The sequence below is a fragment of the Coregonus lavaretus genome (genome assembly GCF_964263955.1).
Source record: "Coregonus lavaretus genome assembly, chromosome: 27".
Classification (NCBI taxonomy): domain Eukaryota; kingdom Metazoa; phylum Chordata; class Actinopteri; order Salmoniformes; family Salmonidae; genus Coregonus; species Coregonus lavaretus.
This window is the reverse complement of record NC_140014.1, coordinates 22,196,508-22,216,118: the sequence shown is the minus strand read 5'-3', so window position 1 is coordinate 22,216,118 and position 19,611 is coordinate 22,196,508. Positions and strand designations below refer to the sequence as shown.

Sequence of the window (19,611 nt, the reverse complement as noted above, 5' to 3'; positions counted from 1 at the left end):
GGAATGTATTGTTCATTGCCACAATTACTGCAATCCAAAATCAGACCATAATAAATCGCAATCTGGGTCAGGTGGGCATCATTCGAAAGCTTGATCTATTGCCAACATGACTAGCTAAATTAAAAAATATGATCCTACAGTGTTAGGCTTTCACAGGGAAATTCAGAGAAACAGATCGTATTTTTGGAGCACATAGAAAGGAGTCATGCGTGGATTCGGGTGTGTGTTCCTCTGCGAATTTTCTAAACAATAGACAAACATAGGCTCATGCTGTTCAGAAAAACCCAGGGTATGATGCCATATCATCTTGTAACAGTGCATCAAATATAGTGATCATAAACGTTGACACTGTATTTGACAGAGTTTTATGATATGGAAATGTGAGGTGCACATTTGGACTCACAGGTTTTGGCTTGCATGTATGACATCAAAGCGGTATTTATTATAATCCTCAACGTCTCATCTTTCAAAATACATAGACTCCTCTTATTTACAGAATTTCCCTCACTCAGAATGTTTTCTTTTTCCACAAGTTACCCAATTAGCTGGAGGGTTGGTGGCAACTTCTTGTCGTGTGCAGTGCTCAAGTTCAGAATGGCTGTCAGTCAAAACCCATACAGCGCTGTGAGGCGCAGAGCCTGAGCTCTGACATCATTTATAGCATGTTACTGTACAGCCACTGCGTTCCAAAAGGTGCTTATCAGTGCCCAAATCTGAAATGTTCAACCAGTATATGAGTACAAATGTGAAGGGCTAAAAAAAAAATTGGTTGATGATATACCGATACTTACTTACCACTGTTGAATGTTTTTTACATTTTTTAGTCATTTAGCAGACACTCTTATCCAGAGCGACTTACAGTTAGTGAGTGCATACATTATTATTTTTATTTTTTTCATACTGCCCCCCTGTGGGAATCGAACCCACAACCCTGGCGTTGCAAACGCCATGCTTTACCAACTGAGCTACATCCCTGCTGGCCATTCCCTCCCCTACCCTGGACCAATTGTGCGCCGCCCCATGGGTCTCCCGGTCGCGGCCGGCTACGACAGAGCCTGGATTCGAACCAGGATCTCTAGTGGCACAGCTAGCACTGCGATGCAGTGCCTTAGACCACTGCGCCACTCGGGAATGTCACATTGACAGCATAGGCCTGTCCTTTATGGAGCTGACAAGGTTGGATGTCCACAATCACCACCTTACCAACAGCAGAGCCTGAAGAGAACAGAAAACAGATTGCATTGTCACTATTCGTTATTCTAGTAATGAAATCAAGCCAAAGATCCACACCTTGAAATATATGTTATTTTGGTAACCTACTCTTGTGGTAAATGAAAACAGCCTTGCAACAAATAGAGGTCACACATCACCTGACAAGATAAGACCAAACCATTCAGTAAATGAAATCATTTGTCATCAAAATGCCAACACATCAATCAAAACGTACCACAATCTGCAAATTTCACAGGTTTCGTGCAGGTGAGAGCAATCAGGGAGAAGAGATGGAAGCTAAGCGAAAATCCATAGCTGCAATCTGGACCTGAAAGAGGTTACATAAATATTCTTACAGCTGATGTTTCAAAAGCCTTAACGACTTCAGGTTAGAAAGCACAGAGTGCCATATACATTGCATTCGGAAAGTATTCAGACCCCTTGACTTTTTCCACATTTTGTTACGTTACAGCCTTATTCTAAAATTGATTCAATTGTTTTTTTTCCCCTCATCAATCTAAACACAATACCCATAATGAAAAAGCAAAAACAGTTTTATTTTAGGTGCCTTTTGGCGAACTCCAAGCGGGCTGTCATGTGCCTTTTACTGAGGAGTGGCTTCTGTCTGGCCACTCTACCATAAAGGCCTGATTGGTGGAGTGCTGCAGAAATGGTTGTCCTTCTGGAAGGTTCTCCCATCTCCACAGAGGAACTCTGGAGCTCTGTCAGAGTGACCATCGGGTTCTTGAACCTCCCTGACCAAGGCCCTTCTCCCCCGATTGCTCAGTTTGGCCGGGCGGCCAGCTCTAGGAAGAGTCTTGGTGGTTCCAAACTTCTTCCATTTAAGAATGATGGAGGCCACTGTGTTCTTGGGGACCTTCAATGCTGCAGACATTTTTTGGTACCCGTCCCCAGAGCTGTGCCTTGACACAATCCTATCTTGGAGCTCTACCAACAATCCCTTCGACCTCATGGCTTGGTTTTTGCTCTGACATGCACTGTCAACTGTGGGACCTTATATAGACAGGTGTTTGCCTTTCCAAATCATGTCCAATCAATTGAATTTACCACAGGTGGATCCAATCAAGTTGTAGAAACATCTCAAGGATGATCAATGGTAACAGGATGCACCTGAGCTCAATTTCGAGTCTCATAGCAAAGGGTCTGAATAATTATGTAAATAAATAAGGTATTTCTGTTTTTAAAAAATTCTAAATGTGTAAACATTTTTAAAAACCTGTTTTCGCTTTGTCATTATGGGGTATTGTGTGTAGATTGATGAGGAATTTATTTGATTTAATCCATTTTAGAATAGGGCTGTAATTTAACAAAATGTGGAAAAAGTCAAGGGCTCTGAATACTTTCCGAATGCACTTCACAAAGTTTTCATACCCCTTGACTTATTCCACATTTTGTTGTGTTACAGCCTGAATTCAAAATGGATTAAATAAATAAATTATCACCGATCTACACCCAATACCCCATAATGACAGTGAAAACATGTTTTTAGACATTTTTGCAAATGTATTGAAAATAAGAATACAGAAATATCTCATTTACATAAGTATTCACCCCCTGAGACAATACTTTGTAGAAGCACCTTTGGCAGTGATTACAGCTGAGTCTTTATGGGTAAATCTCTAAGAGCTTTCCACACCTGGATTATGCAACATTTGACCATTAATATTTTCACAATTCTTCAAGCTCTGTCAAATTTCTTGTGTTTTAGGTTATTGTCCTGCTGAAAGGTGAATTCATCTCCCAGTCTCTGGTGGAAAGCAGACAACCAGGTTTTCCTCTATGATTTTGCCTGTGCTTAGCTCCATTCCCTTATTTGATTTTCTTCTGAAAAACTCCCCAGTCCTTAACGATTACAAGCATGCCCATAATATGATGCAGCCACCACTATGCTTGAAAATATGGAGAGTGGTATTCAGTAATGTGTCGTATTGGATTTGCCCCAAACATAACACTTTGTATTCAGGACAATAAGTTAATTGCTTTGCTACATTTTTTGCAGTATTACTTTAGTGCCTTGTTGCAAACAGGATGCATGTTTTGGAATATTTTTATCCTGTACAGGCTTCCTTCTTTTCACTCTGTCAATTAGGTTAGTATTGTGGAGTAACTACAATATTGTTGATCATCCATCCTCAGTTTTCTCCTATCACAGCCATTAAACTCTGTAACTGTTTTAAAGTTACCATTGGCCTCATGGTGAAATCCCTGAGCAGTTTCTGTCCTTTCCGGCAACTGAGTTAGGAAGGACACCTGTATCTTTGTAGTGACTGGGTGTATTGATACACCATCCAACGTGTAATTAATAACTTCACCATGCTCAAAGGGATATTCAGTCTGCTTTAAAAAAAAATGTTTTACCCATCTACCAAAAGTTGCCCTTCTTTGCTAGGCATTGGAATACCTCCCTGGTCTTCGTGGTTGAATCTGTGTTTGAAATTCACTGCTCGACTGAGGGACATTACAGATAATTGTATGTGTGGGGTACAGAGATGTGGTAGTCATTGAAAAATCATGTTAAATACTATTATTGCACACAGAGTGAGTCCATGCAATTTATAATGTGACTTGTTAAGCACATTGTTACTCCTGAACTTATTTAGGCTTGCCATAAGGGTTGAATACTTATTGACTCGAGACATTTTTCAGCTTTAAATCTGTAATTAATGTGTAAACATTTCAAATAACATAATTCCACTTTATGGGGTATTGTGTGTAGGCCAGTGACAAAACATCTAAATGTAATCCATTTTAAATTCAGGCTGTAACCCAAACAAATGTCAAGGGTTGTGAAAACTTTCTGAAGGCAAATTCAGTCAGCAAAAGTAATCTCAGTTAACTCAATCATATGACTCGTGTGACTACTAGATGACTACTTAAACTAGCTAACTCCTCCCAGTGTAAAACTGAAAAAATAGCACGGATTAGTACTTTATACCTCAGTGATTAGTACTGTAGATTGTGTAGTCCTGGGTATATTCATTATGTCTTGTAACGGAAACCATTTACCGTTTAAGAACCAAACGAGAGCAAACAGAACGGAAACGGGGAGGGACCTCCCTACCTGGATTTGTCCATCAGAAACTCTAGTTTTCGTTGCCAAATGTTTTCTGTTTGGAGTAAACGGTTTCTGTTGTAAAACATTTTGCAACAGAATCGGCGTAATGACTATACCCCTAGTGTTCCGGGAAGGCTTGCGAAACAGATCAAACATACTAGGCCGGGATTTTAGGTTTGAGAAATCAATGAGAGAAGTGAAAAATTCTTCCTTAGTTGTTCATTTTCTCGAAATCTAAAGACACAACCTAGATTCGAGCCAATGTCTTAAGTAGTTGCACATGTTATTACCCCAACCTCGTGAAAGTGACAAACTGACGTTTTCATATTCGTCAAAAATAACTCTATATCGAAGGAGTGCCTCTGATTTGACTGCCTGCATATGCGCATTTCGGCGCAAGACGACCGTTATTCCCGAAGACATGTTTCTACACATTAATTTTGCTAGCCCAAGTCGCCATGACATCGCTAACAAGTGTGATCGGGGATTTATATTGGAGAATCAGTTTTAGCTTATCTTCATACTGTACCGTCTCCAGCAGCGGTTCCCAAACCTGGGGTCGCTACCTGATATGAAAATGGGGTCAATGAGAATTTCCAACATCCTAAAAAAATAAATAGTAATAATGTGGTTAATCTTAATCTAAATGGAAATGAATTAAATCTAAAAGATAAAATTCTACCAGAGAGTGCCCTTAGATCGTTGGAAAAGGCTGCACATGGCCATTGCTCTTGAATCAGAATGATTCAGTCAAGTGGGGCCTTTCGAGCTGTCATGTAATGCATTCACGGGTCACTAGGAGGAGTTTTGGTTCCTGACTCAAAGGGAATAATACCCTGCCGTCTTCCTCAGAGCATTACAACTCATGGTACCCTTCGTCAGCTCATATCTGTGTGAAGCTGGATTCAGCAGAGCTCTCATCTGCATTCAAACCAAATATCGATCCAGCTTGTATGTGACAGCAGAGATGAGGTGCGCACTGTTGACCACGCCCCCTGTCTTTGAGAACCTCCAACGCGACATACATTAAGCACACCCATCTCATTAGTGGTGGTGAGATAAGAGACATTATGTCAGACTAATTTGCAATTGACTGTCATAGCCCCACATTAAAAGTAAGTGATCGTGAGTTGAGAAGACAATCAGAAATACTGTTAGAATGTTTTGCAATTGCCTGTGTCGTAGTAAATATAAAATGTTATAGATTGATCTGAGTAATATGTTGTGCAAGAGGTTGTGCAAGACAAATTGTGTTAGGAGCTTGTTTTCAATAAATGTTCTGTGTCATGTGTCTGATACTAACAGTGTGTTAGTTGTCTGTGCATAACATTTTAGTAGCGAACAAAGAACAGAGCACCAGATGGCCTAATCTTACAGGAGTACGATAACTGGACGACACCCACGCCTCAAGGCCCCAACCACCAGATCCTCCTCACGAGTTCTTTGACACACAAACATTTCATTTGCACGCACACTCATTCTCAACTCCCCACGAGTTCTTTGACACACAAACATTTCACTGTGCACGCACACTCAAAACTCCACTCCCCTGTCTACTGGTCGGGTGCCAAGGGCAGAGGACTCTGCCGTGCACCAATGGGGCATCTGCTCTGGACAGAGCAGACCCGCCTCCTACGCCTCGGGAACCAATCAAGGGACTAGAAGAAGGACCCCTTCCTTTATGTTACATTGTATAAGTAATGCTGTAAACTCTGTTTAATCATCCTTCTCAGCTGACACTATTAGCGTGGCATATGATTAGGTCCATGCATGTTAATTAGCAGGATCCCATGCATGTAGCTAACAGTAACAGATATCTCTGTGTTTAATAAACTGCCTTTTTGCTTAAGCAAATTCCTCTCTGTCTAGCGTCGATGGTTTGTACTTCCTCTCCTAATTATGTGTTCACCAACACCTGCCATAGCCCCAAATAAAAAAGTTAACATTGGCTGTTAATTTTTTTTTAAATCACATGGTTGGGGTCGCGAGAATTTTCAGATATCAAAATGGGGTCGTGGACGAAAAAAGTTTGGCAATCTATCAAGCCAACATTCACTAGTTAACTACCTTTCTATCTTCGTTTGGTGAATATACACCGATACAACATGTTGTGAAAAATATTTATTAGGCGAACAAAACAACTTTTTAATACAAACCTCTCTTGCATGCTTCAGGCACAGATATAACAATAAGCCACATATTTCACCGGATGTATTAATGTGAAGCATCCCAGCCAGCATCTGGTTGGCGTTTCCACTCACTACCAAATAGCTGATGAGAGGAAGCCCAGTTGCCGGCAGTGAGAGAAGATTGAGCGAGATGGATTTTGCTGACATTCTGCATATTTTCTCATCGATGAAACATTTGATCGCCATACAGTTTTTTGTTTCCAAAACTGGAATATGTAACAAACAGAGTGGACTGTGTTTTGTAGACTTTACCCTTTGACAACGTTTCTACAAAGTGCGTTGTTTAGAAGGAGTGCAAGGGCGAATTGCGTTACTGCACACGGGCACTTCACAGAGTAGGCAGTCTCTAACAGAAATATGCAAATAAATGCTAGAACGCGCCAATAGGATCTCACTAGCTCGTGCTTGGCTCTGCCCACCTCCTTGCTTGTTCTGCCCACTATGATTAATTTGCTCCCATTTGAAACGACAGGCTCTGGTCTATCTTGGGTTGCTTATAAATCATCTTTGCTTCAGGTGCATGCTCACAGACAGTCCTTCCTTGTCACGGAAATGTCGCGTATTTACGGTGGTCGAATCTACATGGGTTCGCTGACTGGCGTTGAAAGTAACGAATCAGATATGTTATATATTGCAAGAGTAGGCGTTTCTTATGACGTCGAGACCAATCGTTTTCCGTCTCGATCTGAGCGGTTTCTCCATGTTGGGGGTGGGCTTTCTAGCTACATTGTTATGAAAGATGTCATTCGTACTTCGAGGAGCAATGTTGAGTGCGACAAAGACAAGAGCATGGACCCTTGCTAGGTATACAATAAGCAATTCTATGGGTATTGAAATATAAGGGAATTGTTTAAGAAGGCATATAAACAACTTAATTATGTCGAGACCGCTGTCTTCACATTACAACGCTAGTTAGCATAGGCTATCACTTTGGGTCAGTCAAGCTTTGGTCAGCTAGCTACGTATTTGTAAGTCGCTCTGGATAAGAGCGTCTGCTAAATGACGTAAATATAAATGTAAATGTAAAAGTTTGATTGCTGTTAATAAAACATTGTCCTACCATCTAATCAGACAAATACTTTGGACTTACGCTTTGAACACACCGACTGTGTCGTTGCGCAAAATAGTATGCAGCATCATCTAGATATGTGTGCAATTCACCTTCAGCTACCATTTCTGTCAACCCGTTTACGCATACAGTTTGAAGCATACGTTATAAATGATATGCTAAATCCAACGTATGCACCACACAGAACTCAATGCTGCAAGGCAAACGCAGCGTTCCATTGGAAATTAATGTACTTCTGGTGTACCAAAACACAGTCGGTGTGTTCGAAGCGGTCAACGTTGTGTGTCTTGATCTAGCTACACATGGTCTAGCCAGCTGCAATGATCCACGGAGCCTTGGCTTTATGCATGACCCCAAGGCTGGACACCTTCCTAGCTTTCGGACACAACATCTGGAATCGGTGTATTGGTTGGACTCACTGAGTTGTGCATCGTTCTGGTGGGTGGCGATGGAAAAAATAACCCAACCACAATACTAACCAATATACACAGACTCCCGATGTTGTATCCCAAAGCTAACGCCTTGATCACACCTACAGCGTTATGGCATTTTGGTACACCAGAAGTACATTCATTTCCAATGGAATGCTGCGTTTGCCTTGCAGCATTGCGTTGCAGAGGCAGTTGCAGTGCGTTCTGTGGTGCATACGTTGGATTTATAGAACGTATGCGTCAAACTGTATGCATAGACGGCTTGGCTTGACAGAAATGGTAACAGAAGGTGAATGTTTAACTTTTGTTGTACACATATCCAGATGATGCTGCATACTATTTTGCGCAATGACACTATTGGTGTGATCAAGGGGTAACGCCTCTATCACACCGACAGTGTCATTGCATTTTGGTACACCAGAAGTACATTAGTTTCCAATGGAACCCTGCGATTGCGTTGCAGAGGCAGTTGCAGTGCATTCGGTGTGGTGCATACGTTGGATTTTTGAACATATGCGTCAAACTGTATGCGTAGAATTTTGCGCAGATGCCTCTTCCCTGCGTCTAACGCCTCGATCACACAGATAGCATCTTTGCGCAAAATGGCACGCAGCAGCATCTGGATATCTGTGCAACAAAAGTTCAACATTCACCTTCTGCTACCATTTCTGTCAAGCATACAGTTTGACGCATAAGCGTTCCATTGGAAATGAATGTACTTCTGATGTACCAAAATGCAATGATGCTATCAGTGTGATCGAAGCGTAAGTAGTAGTAACTAGTAGACTACACTGCTGTCAGTGTAACATTAGGCCTTATAGGTCAGTTGTATAGGCATAGAGTTGCATTAATTTGTACTTAGTTGGTCAGCATTAACTAGTTTTTATCTGGATGAAGAAATTGTAGCTAACTACACTATATATACAAAAGTATGTGGACACCCCTTCAAATTAGCGGATTCGGCTATTTCAGCCACACCTGTTGCTGACAGGTGTATAAAATCGAGCACACAGCTAAGCAATCTCCGTAGACAAACATTGGCAGTAGAATGGCCTTACTGAAGAGCTCAGTGACTTTCAACGTGGCACCGTCATAGGATGCCACCTTTCCAACAAGTCAGTTCGTCAAATTTTTCCCTCCCAGAGCTGCCCCGGTCAACTGTAAGTGTTGTTATTGTGAAGTGGAAACGTCTAGGAGCAACAACAACGGAGCCGCGAAGTGTTAGGCCACACAATCTCATAGAACAGGATCGCAGAGTGCTGAAGCGCATAGCGCGTAAAAATCGTCTGTCCTCTGTTGCAACACTCACTACAGAGTTCCAAACTGCCCCTGGAAGCAACGTCAGCACAATAACTGGTCGTCGGGAGCTTCATGAAATGGGTTTCCATGGCCGAGCAGCCACACACAGCCTAAGATCACCATGCGCAATGCCAAGCATCGGCTGGAGTGGTGTAAAGCTCACCGCAATTGGACTCTGGAGCAGTGGAAACGCGTTCTCTGGAGTGATGAATCACAATTCACCATCTGGTAGTCCGATGGACGAATCTGGGTTTGGGGGATGCCAGGAGAACGCCACCTGCCCGAGTGGAAAGTGACTTTAAAGTTTGGTGGAGGAGGAATAATGGTCTGGGGCTGTTTTTCATGATTTGGGCTAGGCCCCTTAGTTCCAGTGAAGGGAAATATTAACGCTACAGCATACAATGACATTCTAGACGATTCTGTGCATCCAACTTTGTGGCAACAGTTTGGGGAAGGCCCTTTCCTTTCTCAGTATGACCATGCCCCCGTGTACAAAGGGAGGTCCATACAGAAATGGTTTGTCGAGAACGGTGTAGAAGAACTTGACTGGCCTGCTCAGAGCCCTGACCTCAACCCCACCGAACACATTTGGGATGAATTGGAACGCTGACTCCGAGCCAACATCAGTACCCGACCTCACTAATGCTCTTGTGGCTGAATGGAAGCAAGTCCCCACAGCAATGTTCTAACATCTAGTGGAAAGCCTTCCCAGAAGAGTGGAGGCTGTTTATAGCAGCAAATGGGGGACCAACTCCAAATTAATGCCCATGATTTTGGAATTAGATGTTCGACGAGCAAGTGTCCACATACCTTTGGTCATGTAGTGTATATTCAAAGTGAGTGATGTGAATGTCTTGAGCCTCTTTGGTACTCTGATTTGACTTAATACTTATATTTATTTTAGGGCCTCTGCTCCCCTTGTCACCAATGTGGGCCAACCAATATTACTGAGATGTCCCCAAAAGTCACAACCCCTCTACACAGATTTCTCTCGATTAAGCAGCACATCAGCCGAAGAGGAACCAGCAGTTTCAGCAGAGTCCAGTCCAGTTGAAGAGAAAGTATACCTCAGTGCATCATGTGTTAAGGTTAGGGCAGTTATTTACTCAAATTGCTTACTCGTCATGTACAGTATATAATGTAACTTCTAATTTGAAATCATTCCCATATATGTGGGCTGTAAAGCCCTACTCTTTTTCTCTGAGCACTCACTTCCACTTTCATCAACATTGTGGTGGATGATCAAGTGACACAAGGACACTCCACTATGTCAAGGACTGACCTAATGACCCTTTTCTCTGTGTATTGTTCAGAGGCTAGGAGAGATCATGGATAAGGGAGAGTACCTGAGAATACAGGTGGAAGGCGGAGGCTGCTCTGGCTTCCAGTACAAGTATATCGTTGACAGTACTAGGAATGAGGATGACAGGTAATTGTCATTGATTGATTGTCCCTCTGTAATCATTCAAGAAGAAATTATGAATGAACTATTTAACGTGTTGAATGGCATGCAGCAGTAACACAATTATTTGTAGTAACAACATTACACTGTGTTACATGCTATCTCTCTGTCCTCAATCCCTTTGAATACCCTTTTTTTGAATCCATTCTAAACTCTTTCCCCTGCACCTCCTTTCTTTCTCTCAGGGTGTTTGAGCAGGGAGGGGTAGGGGTCATTGTGGACCAAGATAGCCTGGAGTTTGTGAAAGGCTCTACACTGGACTACACTCAGGAGATGATCCGCTCCTCCTTCCAGATGCTGAAGAACCCCCAGGCAGACCACGGCTGCTCCTGCGGAACCTCCTTCTCAGTCAAGTTATGAGTCTCTGGGCCTGAGGCTTTCAGCTCTCAAACCCTCATCCCCTCCATCCCTCACTGTCATAATATAGGCATTTCACTTAAAATTATATATTCAGAGACTGTGTTCTCATGGTTGCATAAGTTATTCCACAATTCACAGATGATCCTCATAGCAACCCTGCAACTAAAAACATTGACAGAATGGTGTATCTTCAGGTAAAGTATGCTTGGTTACAACTTAAACAAAGAGGATGAGAATCCTGAGATTTCTTGGATGCAAATAGATGGATTGGGTTTCAGTTTTCAATTTCACTACAATATAAAAAACTATTGTCATATTGATTAATTATACATTTATACTGAATGAAGACTATGCTTTGGAGTGGTTTGAATGCGCAAGAGTGTATCCCGTTCCTAGATGTGTTTGTAAATATAAAGAATGTAAATGGGTCATATCTTTAAGAATAAAAAGTGTTAAAAGGATGTTACATGGCTTTTATATTTGGGATCAAATTGATGCTGGTGTATTTGAACTGGTCATAGAGTACCACATAATGAGTCATAATACCCATAAAACATAGCTGTCAAACAGGGAAATGGTTCCAATCGTTTTTCCACCATTCATTTTTCCCATAGGGGATTTTAGAAACACTTAAAATAAGGGCTGTGTTTCGTGTAGGCTTACCCTCGCATTATGTTTTGATAACCGTGTAAATCTCTTTAGGACAGGGTGACTTGCCAATATATTCGCCTGGATTAACCCCCCAAAAATGAAACGCTAATTAGCTGCTAATGTGGCTATCATAAAGAACTACAAATGCCATGATGATCTGAACGAGACTGCTGAATAGAGGCAAAGGTAAGAATCTCTGGATTAACTATCGAATGTAAGTTAAATGTAGTAATTAATAAATTGGCAAAATGTCTTTAAATTGACAATTATGTGAACTATCTTGTGCAAGTTTTAAATTGACACTACCTGTTAGCAAATGTGTCAGCGTGAGATGAGGTGCAGGAGCTTGCAGGGATTTGTAGTTTTGCATGATGTCTACTTTGATGCTAATTAGCATTTAAAAATCTGAGAGTAAATAGAGCCGAATATATTGATAAAAGTCACCTTGTCCGAGAGCGATTTACATGGTATCAAAATGTCATGCCAGGGTAAGCCTACACGAAACACAGCCCTTATTTTAAGTGTTTCTAAAATCCCCTATGGTAAAAATGAATGGTGGAAAAATGATTGGAACCACTTCCCTGTTTGACTGCTTGGTTTTATTGGTATTATGACACTAATACTGTGGGGCTATATAGAGAAAAATACTTCCACAACTCAATTCATCTTTGAAACTCAACACTGATATTTAGGTCATGATGTATACTGAACAAAAATATAAATGCAACATGTAAAGTTTTGGTCCCATGTTTCATGAGCTGAAATAAAAGACCCCAGAAATGTTCCATGTGCACAAAAAGCTTATTTCTCTCAAATGTTGTGCACAAATTTGTTTACATCCCTGTTAGTGAGCATTTCTCCTTTGCCAAGATAATCCATCCACCTGACAGGTGTGTCATATCAAGAAGCTGATTAAACAGCATGATCATTACACAGGTGCACCTTGTGCTGGGGACAATAAAAGGCCACTCTAAAATGTGCAGTTTTGTCACTCAACACAGTGCTACAGATGTCGCAAGTTTTGAGGGAGTGTGCAATTGTCACCAGAGCTGTTGCCAGAGAATTGAATGTTCCTTTCTCTACCATAAGCTGCCTCCAACGTCATTTTAGAGAATTTGGCAGTATGTCCAACCGGCCTCACAACCACAGACCACGTGTATCCACGCCAGCCCAGGACCTCCACATCTGGCTTCTTCACCTCAGGGATCATCAGTGGGCAAATGCTCACCTTCGATGGCCACTGGCATGCTGGAGAAGTGTGTTCTTCACGGATGAATCCCAATTTCAACTATACCGGGCAGATGGTGTCGTGTGGGGGCGAGCGGTTTGCTGATATCAACGTTGTGAAAAGAGTGCCCCAGTGTGGGCTTATGGTATGGACAGGCATAAGCTACAGACAATGAACACAATTGGATTTTATCGATGGCAATTTCAATGCACAGAGATACCGTGACGAGATCCTGAGGCCCATTGTCATGCCATTCATCCGCCACCATCACCTCATGTTTCAGCATGATAATGCACGGCAAGGATCTGTACACAATTCCTGGAAGCTGAAAATGTCCCAGTTCTTCCATGGCCTGCATACTCACCAGACATGTCACCCATTGAGTATGTTTGGGATGCTCTGGATAGACGTGTACGACAGCGTGTTCCAGTTCCCGCCAATATCCAGCAACTTCGATCAGCCATTGAAGAGGAGTGGGACAACATTCCACAGGCCACAATCAACAGCCTGATCAACTCTATGCAAAGGAGATGTGTCCCGCTGCATGATGCAAATGATGTTAACACCAGCTACTGTGGTTTTCTATGACCAACAGATGCACATCTGTATTCCCAGTCATGTGAAATCCATAGATTAGGGCCTAATGAATTTCCTTATATGAACTATAACTCAGTAAAATCTTTGAAATTGTTCCATGTTGTGTTTATATTTTTGTTCAGTGTATTTACCCATTGAATTAAGAGCTTTCTGATTATGTCATGTTGATGATTGAGTAGCTAGGAAGTGTGGTCAGTCAATCACAGATAGGGCTATCAATCAGCACTGGGTAACTATGTTACAAGGGTTCATGTTCTCCGTCACTGTCATATGGATTTGTTTATAATTTTTTTCAATGTTTTTCTATTTTTTAAAAATCTTGAAAATGAGGAATTTGTCAAACTCACAGTTTAATACATGTACAAAATGATCATCTTTCCCTAAAAGCATGATGGTCATGTATTTTTACATGAAAGGGGAGGTTAACTTGGCCCCTCAAACAATCGATCTGAGATCGACAATTTTAGTCATGGGATTTAGTTGTTGTTTGTTTAACCCCTGCAACTACCATTAATTAGGGCATTACCATTTTAAATACTCATCTCTGTTTCGGAACATCAACATGTTTGTGAATGATTAGTGAATTTCTCGTTTCGAACAGGCTATCATCTCAACAGTTTATTATTAAGCTCGCCAAAGCTCGCCAAAGTGTCAAATTTACATAGCTTAGATCACTGGTTGTATGCAAATAGTTACTGGATTGATATAGGTTTTTGGTTCAGTTAGTATCCTCTGCCTGATAAAGAATTTATGTTGTTGTCTATACATTTTTTTATTATTAAAATGTGATTTAAGAAACATTTCACAAAAAATATTCAAAATAATCTTTACAAACGATATTTACATTGATGTAATGTAAATCAAAATATACAGTAAACATGTCATCTATTTAACAAAATTATAATTTAAAAAAGAGGGAAAACATTATGCACATTTAATGTTTTCAATTTACTCTGTTAGTTGAGCAATATCATAACTGGTTACAAGAAACATACACTTATACAGTGGGGAAAAAAAGTATTTAGTCAGCCACCAATTGTGCAAGTTCTCCCACTTAAAAAGATGAGAGAGGCCTGTAATTTTCATCATAGGTAAACGTCAACTATGACAGACATAATGAGAAAAAAAAATCCAGAAAATCACATTGTAGGATTTTTAATGAATTTATTTGCAAATTATGGTGGAATATAAGTATTTGGTCAATAACAAAAGTTTCTCAATACTTTGTTATATACCCTTTGTTGGCAATGACACAGGTCAAACGTTTTCTGTAAGTCTTCACAAGGTTTTCACACACTGTTGCTGGTATTTTGGCCCATTCCTCCATGCAGATCTCCTCTAGAGCAGTGATGTTTTGGGGCTGTCGCTGGGCAACACGGACTTTCAACTCCCTCCAAAGATTTTCTATGGGGTTGAGATCTGGAGACTGGCTAGGCCACTCCAGGACCTTGAAATGCTTCTTACGAAGCCACTCCTTCGTTGCCCGGGCGGTGTGTTTGGGATCATTGTAATGCTGAAAGACCCAGCCACGTTTCATCTTCAATGCCCTTGCTGATGGAAGGAGGTTTTCACTCAAAATCTCACGATACATGGCCCCATTAATTATTTCCTTTACACGGATCAGTCGTCCTGGTCCCTTTGCAGAAAAACAGCCCCAAAGCATGATGTTTCCACCCCCATGCTTCACAGTAGGTATGGTGTTCTTTGGATGCAACTCAGCATTCTTTGTCCTCCAAACACGACGAGTTGAGTTTTTACCAAAAAGTTCTATTTTGGTTTCATCTGACCATATGACATTCTCCCAATCCTCTTCTGGATCATCCAAATGCACTCTAGCAAACTTCAGACGGGCCTGGACATGTACTGGCTTAAGCAGGGGGACACGTCTGGCACTGCAGGATTTGAGTCCCTGGCGGCGTAGTGTGTTTGTGATGGTAGGCTTTGTTACTTTGGTCCCAGCTCTCTGCAGGTCATTCACTAGGTCCCCCCGTGTGGTTCTGGGATTTTTGCTCACCGTTCTTGTGATCATTTTGACCCCACGGGGTGAGATCTTGCGTGGAGCCCCAGATCGAGGGAGATTATCAGTGGTCTTGTATGTCTTCCATTTCCTAATAATTGCTCTCACAGTTGATTTCTTCAAACCAAGCTGCTTACCTATTGCAGATTCAGTCTTCCCAGCCTGGTGCAGGTCTAAAATTTTGTTTCTGGTGTCCTTTGACAGCTCTTTGGTCTTGGCCATAGTGGAGTTTGGAGTGTGACTGTTTGAGGTTGTGGACAGGTGTCTTTTATACTGATAACAAGTTCAAACAGGTGCCATTAATACAGGTAACGAGTGGAGGACAGAGGAGCCTCTTAAAGAAGAAGTTACAGGTCTGTGAGAGCCAGAAATCTTGCTTGTTTGTAGGTGACCAAATACTTATTTTCCACCATAATTTGCAAATAAATTCATTAAAAATCCTACAATGTGATTTACTGGATTTTTTTTCTCTCAATTTGTCTGTCATAGTTGACGTGTACCTATGATGAAAATTACAGGCCTCTCTCATCTTTTTAAGTGGGAGAACTTGCACAATTGGTGGCTGACTAAATACTTTTTTTCCCCACTGTATCCTTGTAAAAATAGCCACTCACTTTTAAACATACAGTGCCTACAGAAAGTATTCATACCTTTGACTTATTCCAGATTTTGTTGTGTTCCAGCCTGAATTAAAAATGTATTACATTTATTATTTTCTCACCCATCTACACATAATACCACATAATGACAAAGTGAAAACATGTTTTTTAAAATGTTTGCAAATGTATTGAAAATGAAATACAGAAATATCTAATTGACATAAGTATTCACACCCCTGAGTCAATACTTTGTAGAAGCACCTTTGGCGGCGATTACATTTTTGAGTCGTCTTGGGTATGTCTGTATCAGTTTTGCACATCTAGATTTGGGGATTTTCTCCCATTATTCCTTGCAGATTTTCTCAAGCTCTGTTAAGTTAGATGGGGAGCGGCAGTGAACAGCAATCTTCAAGTCTTTCCACAGATTTTCAATGGGATTCAAGTCTGGGCTTTGGCTGGTACACTCAAGGACTTTCACATTCTTGTTCTGAAGCCATTCCAGCGTTGCTTTGGCTGTATGCTTGGGGTCATTGTCCTGTTGGAACGTAAATCGTCGCCTCAGTCTAAGGTCGTTTGCACTCTGAAGAAGGTTCTCATCAAGGATTTGCCTGTGTTTGGCTCCTCTATCCTTACCAGTCTCCCAGCCGCTGCTGCTGAAAAGCATTCACATAGCATGATGCTGCCACCACCGTTCTTCACGGTAGGGATGGTGTTAGATGGGTGACGAGCTGTGCCTGGTTTTCTCCAAACATAGCGCTTTTCATACAGGCCAAAGAGTTACATTTTCGTATCATCAGACCACATCATATTTTGCCTTATGCTCTCAGTCTTTCACGCTCCTTTTTGCAAACTCCAGGCATGCTGTCATGTGCATTTTTCTCAGAAGTGGCTTCTGTCTGGCCACTCTCCCATAAAGCCCAGATTGGTGAAGTGCTGTAGAGACTGTTGTCCTTCTGGCAGGTTCTCCCATCTCAGCCAATGAACTCTGTAGTTCTGTCAGAGTGGTCATTAGGTTCTTGGTCACCTCCCTGACCAAGGTCCTTCTTGCCCGGTTCCTCAGTTTGGTTGGACGGCCAGCTATAGGCAGAGTCTGGGTAGTTCCATATTTTTTCAATTTCCCAATGATGGAGACCACTGTGCTCTTGGAAACTTTCAACACTCTAGAAATTGTTTTCTACCCTTCCCCAGATATATGCCTCATCACTCGGCGCTCTACGGGCAGTTCCTTGAACTTCATGGTAGTTTCTGCTCTGACATGCTCTGTCAACTGTGGAACCTTATATAGACGTGTGTTTCTTTCTAAATCATGTCCAAACAATGGAATTGGCCACAGGTGGACTCCAATCAAGTTGTAGTGACATCTCAAAGGAATGATCAAAGGAAATTGGATGCACCTGAGCTCAATTTGGAGTGTCATAGCAAAGGGGTGTGAATACTTATGTAAATTAGATATTTCTGTATTACATTTTCAATGCATTTGTAAAAAAAACATGTTTTTACTGTCATTATGGGCTATTGGGTGTAGATGGGTGAGAAAAAAACATATATTTAATCCATTTTGAATTCAGACTAACGAAACAAAATGTGGAATAAGTCATGGGGTATGAATACTTTCTGAAGGCACTGTATATCAATATGTATGCTCTTAATAATGTAACATAGCAGCACACTGAAAAATGGTCAAAGGAGAAATGCAACAGTGCATTGAAACATACACTTCCATTGCAGACATACACGAAACCTCAAACAAGTATTCACACACATTACATGTTATGAAGGGTTACTGCACAATCTAAAAGATCGCTACATTTTAATTATCATGGTCACACACTGCTGGGGATTTGAGGTTCAACCAGTGGACAACACGGTCACATACACAAACCGTCAGGGTAACACAGTGACCAGGTCGGGTGTACAGTGCATAGTATGCTTTGGCATGCTGACATCCAGAACATAACTGTGGATGTTACATTCAGGAGGAAGGCCACAGGAGTTTAAATCAAAAAAATTAATAAGAACAAACCAGAATTAGTCCAAAGAAAACCTCTGAAATCATATAAAACAAACATCAAACCACTCCAAACCTCATCAGTCACTCAAAAAGTAGATTAAGGCTAAGGTAGTTTGTTAAACGTCTTTAAAAATTGCATTTTCATCAGTCACATGTACTCGTACCAACTGGCAAAACTGCCATTTAGAACGTTGACACAGAAACACTCCACCAATCCACCATGACCATCAAAATCATGTGCAGGTGATATGAAAGGAGGTTTTACAACTGTGATGTGATGTTTTGGAGAGATATTTGCAACGGTAGTGACTCAATGCCCTCTACCTCAGGGTTTATGAAAATGAGTGAAAATTAGGCTCACGCAGATGCTTGCACCTAGTGTTGAGGCAGTGAGTCATGGTGTTGAGGCAGTGAGTCATGGTGTTGAGGCAGTGAGTCATAGTGTTGAGGCAGTGAGTCATGTTTACTAGCTGCCAGGTGTGTTGTCCATTTTGACATGCTTTCCCCACAGCGGAGCGGGTTCTTCTCACTGAATAGCCATGCTGGGAAAAGCCCATGCAGCCCCCTGGAGTGGACTCAGTGGTGGATGGATGATGTGTCACTCCAGGTGTGTATCTCAGTGAGGGGCATGGACGCACCTCCAGACAAACAGGCTGCAGAGGACACAGAAAAGGAAGACGCAAAACACACTTATTACTGTAACAGTCAGACAGCAGTCTAATACCAAGCTACAGTAATTCATACACCATTGCAATTTTGATTTAATTGTCAATTGCTGCAATGAACCGAAAACACCCCTAATGACAATGTTGTAAATGGAGACTTTCAGGGGAATATTGCACTAATAGAGACTGGAGTTCTACCTTCTATCGTCCCCACCAGCACTAATGGCGAAGCGATCCCCACTTGTGAAGCGAATATTAGTCAAGTGGGCTGAGTGGCCCAGAAAGCGTTTATGTTTGGCCTGCAGGGAACAAGAAGTGTGTTAGCAAAATGGCTACCCCAAAACACCAGTAGCTGAGCTGAATTTAGACTGAATTTAGAATAGATGCATAGGTTAGGTGGCACTGTTATTATGTCATCCTGGTCAATCACAGGCACACTAACATCACAGAGACACATGAATGGTACACATTGAAACCACGAACATAAGCCCGAATCACATTAGTGGAAGTTCACCAGCAAAATAAATAAGTACTATTTTAAGTCAAAGTGAATATGTAGACTACTGTACAATATGATACAATTCATGAGTAATCGATTCAACAAGTATTAGCAGTTATAACAAATGTAAAGTATAAATGTAAGTGTAAGTGACGTAAATAAAGAAATATAACTCACTATTCTATAATTGTAAATGTATACATTTCTGCCATCTTGGAATGATAAGGTACAATTGAACCAGAATTC

The 19,611-nt window shown here is 41.3% G+C and overlaps 2 protein-coding genes across 2 annotated transcripts in view; one reads left to right on the top strand and one right to left on the bottom strand.

The window, feature by feature from the left end:
* The first annotated feature begins 7,173 nt into the window (after nucleotides 1-7,173).
* LOC311102478 (iron-sulfur cluster assembly 2 homolog, mitochondrial-like) lies at nucleotides 7,174-11,559 on the top strand. The gene is made up of 4 exons (XM_084143834.1): nucleotides 7,174-7,281; nucleotides 10,181-10,364; nucleotides 10,590-10,705; nucleotides 10,924-11,559. Exons 1-4 carry the CDS (start codon nucleotides 7,217-7,219, stop codon nucleotides 11,096-11,098), a joined length of 540 nt encoding a protein of 179 aa, XP_083999960.1. The 5' UTR covers nucleotides 7,174-7,216; the 3' UTR covers nucleotides 11,099-11,559.
* A 6,103-nt stretch (nucleotides 11,560-17,662) lies between these two features.
* Nucleotides 17,663-19,611, bottom strand: part of LOC311103043 (echinoderm microtubule-associated protein-like 5) — a 55,101-nt gene continuing 53,152 nt past the window's right edge. The window contains exons 41-42 of the mRNA XM_084144538.1: nucleotides 19,065-19,165; nucleotides 17,663-18,854 (exon numbers count right to left, since the gene is read on the bottom strand). Coding sequence (XP_084000664.1) covers nucleotides 18,818-18,854; nucleotides 19,065-19,165 — 138 coding nt within the window. The 3' untranslated portion in view covers nucleotides 17,663-18,817. The remainder of the gene's footprint in view (nucleotides 18,855-19,064; nucleotides 19,166-19,611) is intronic.

Bases quoted from the DNA above. Each gene is read 5' to 3' on its own strand.
- LOC311102478 (XM_084143834.1), top strand. From the start codon at position 7,217: ATGTCATTCGTACTTCGAGGAGCAATGTTGAGTGCGACAAAGACAAGA. The intron at 7,282-10,180 runs GTATACAATAAG...TATTTATTTTAG, and splicing joins AGAGCATGGACCCTTGCTAG to GGCCTCTGCTCCCCTTGTCA. The intron at 10,706-10,923 runs GTAATTGTCATT...TCTTTCTCTCAG, and splicing joins ACTAGGAATGAGGATGACAG to GGTGTTTGAGCAGGGAGGGG.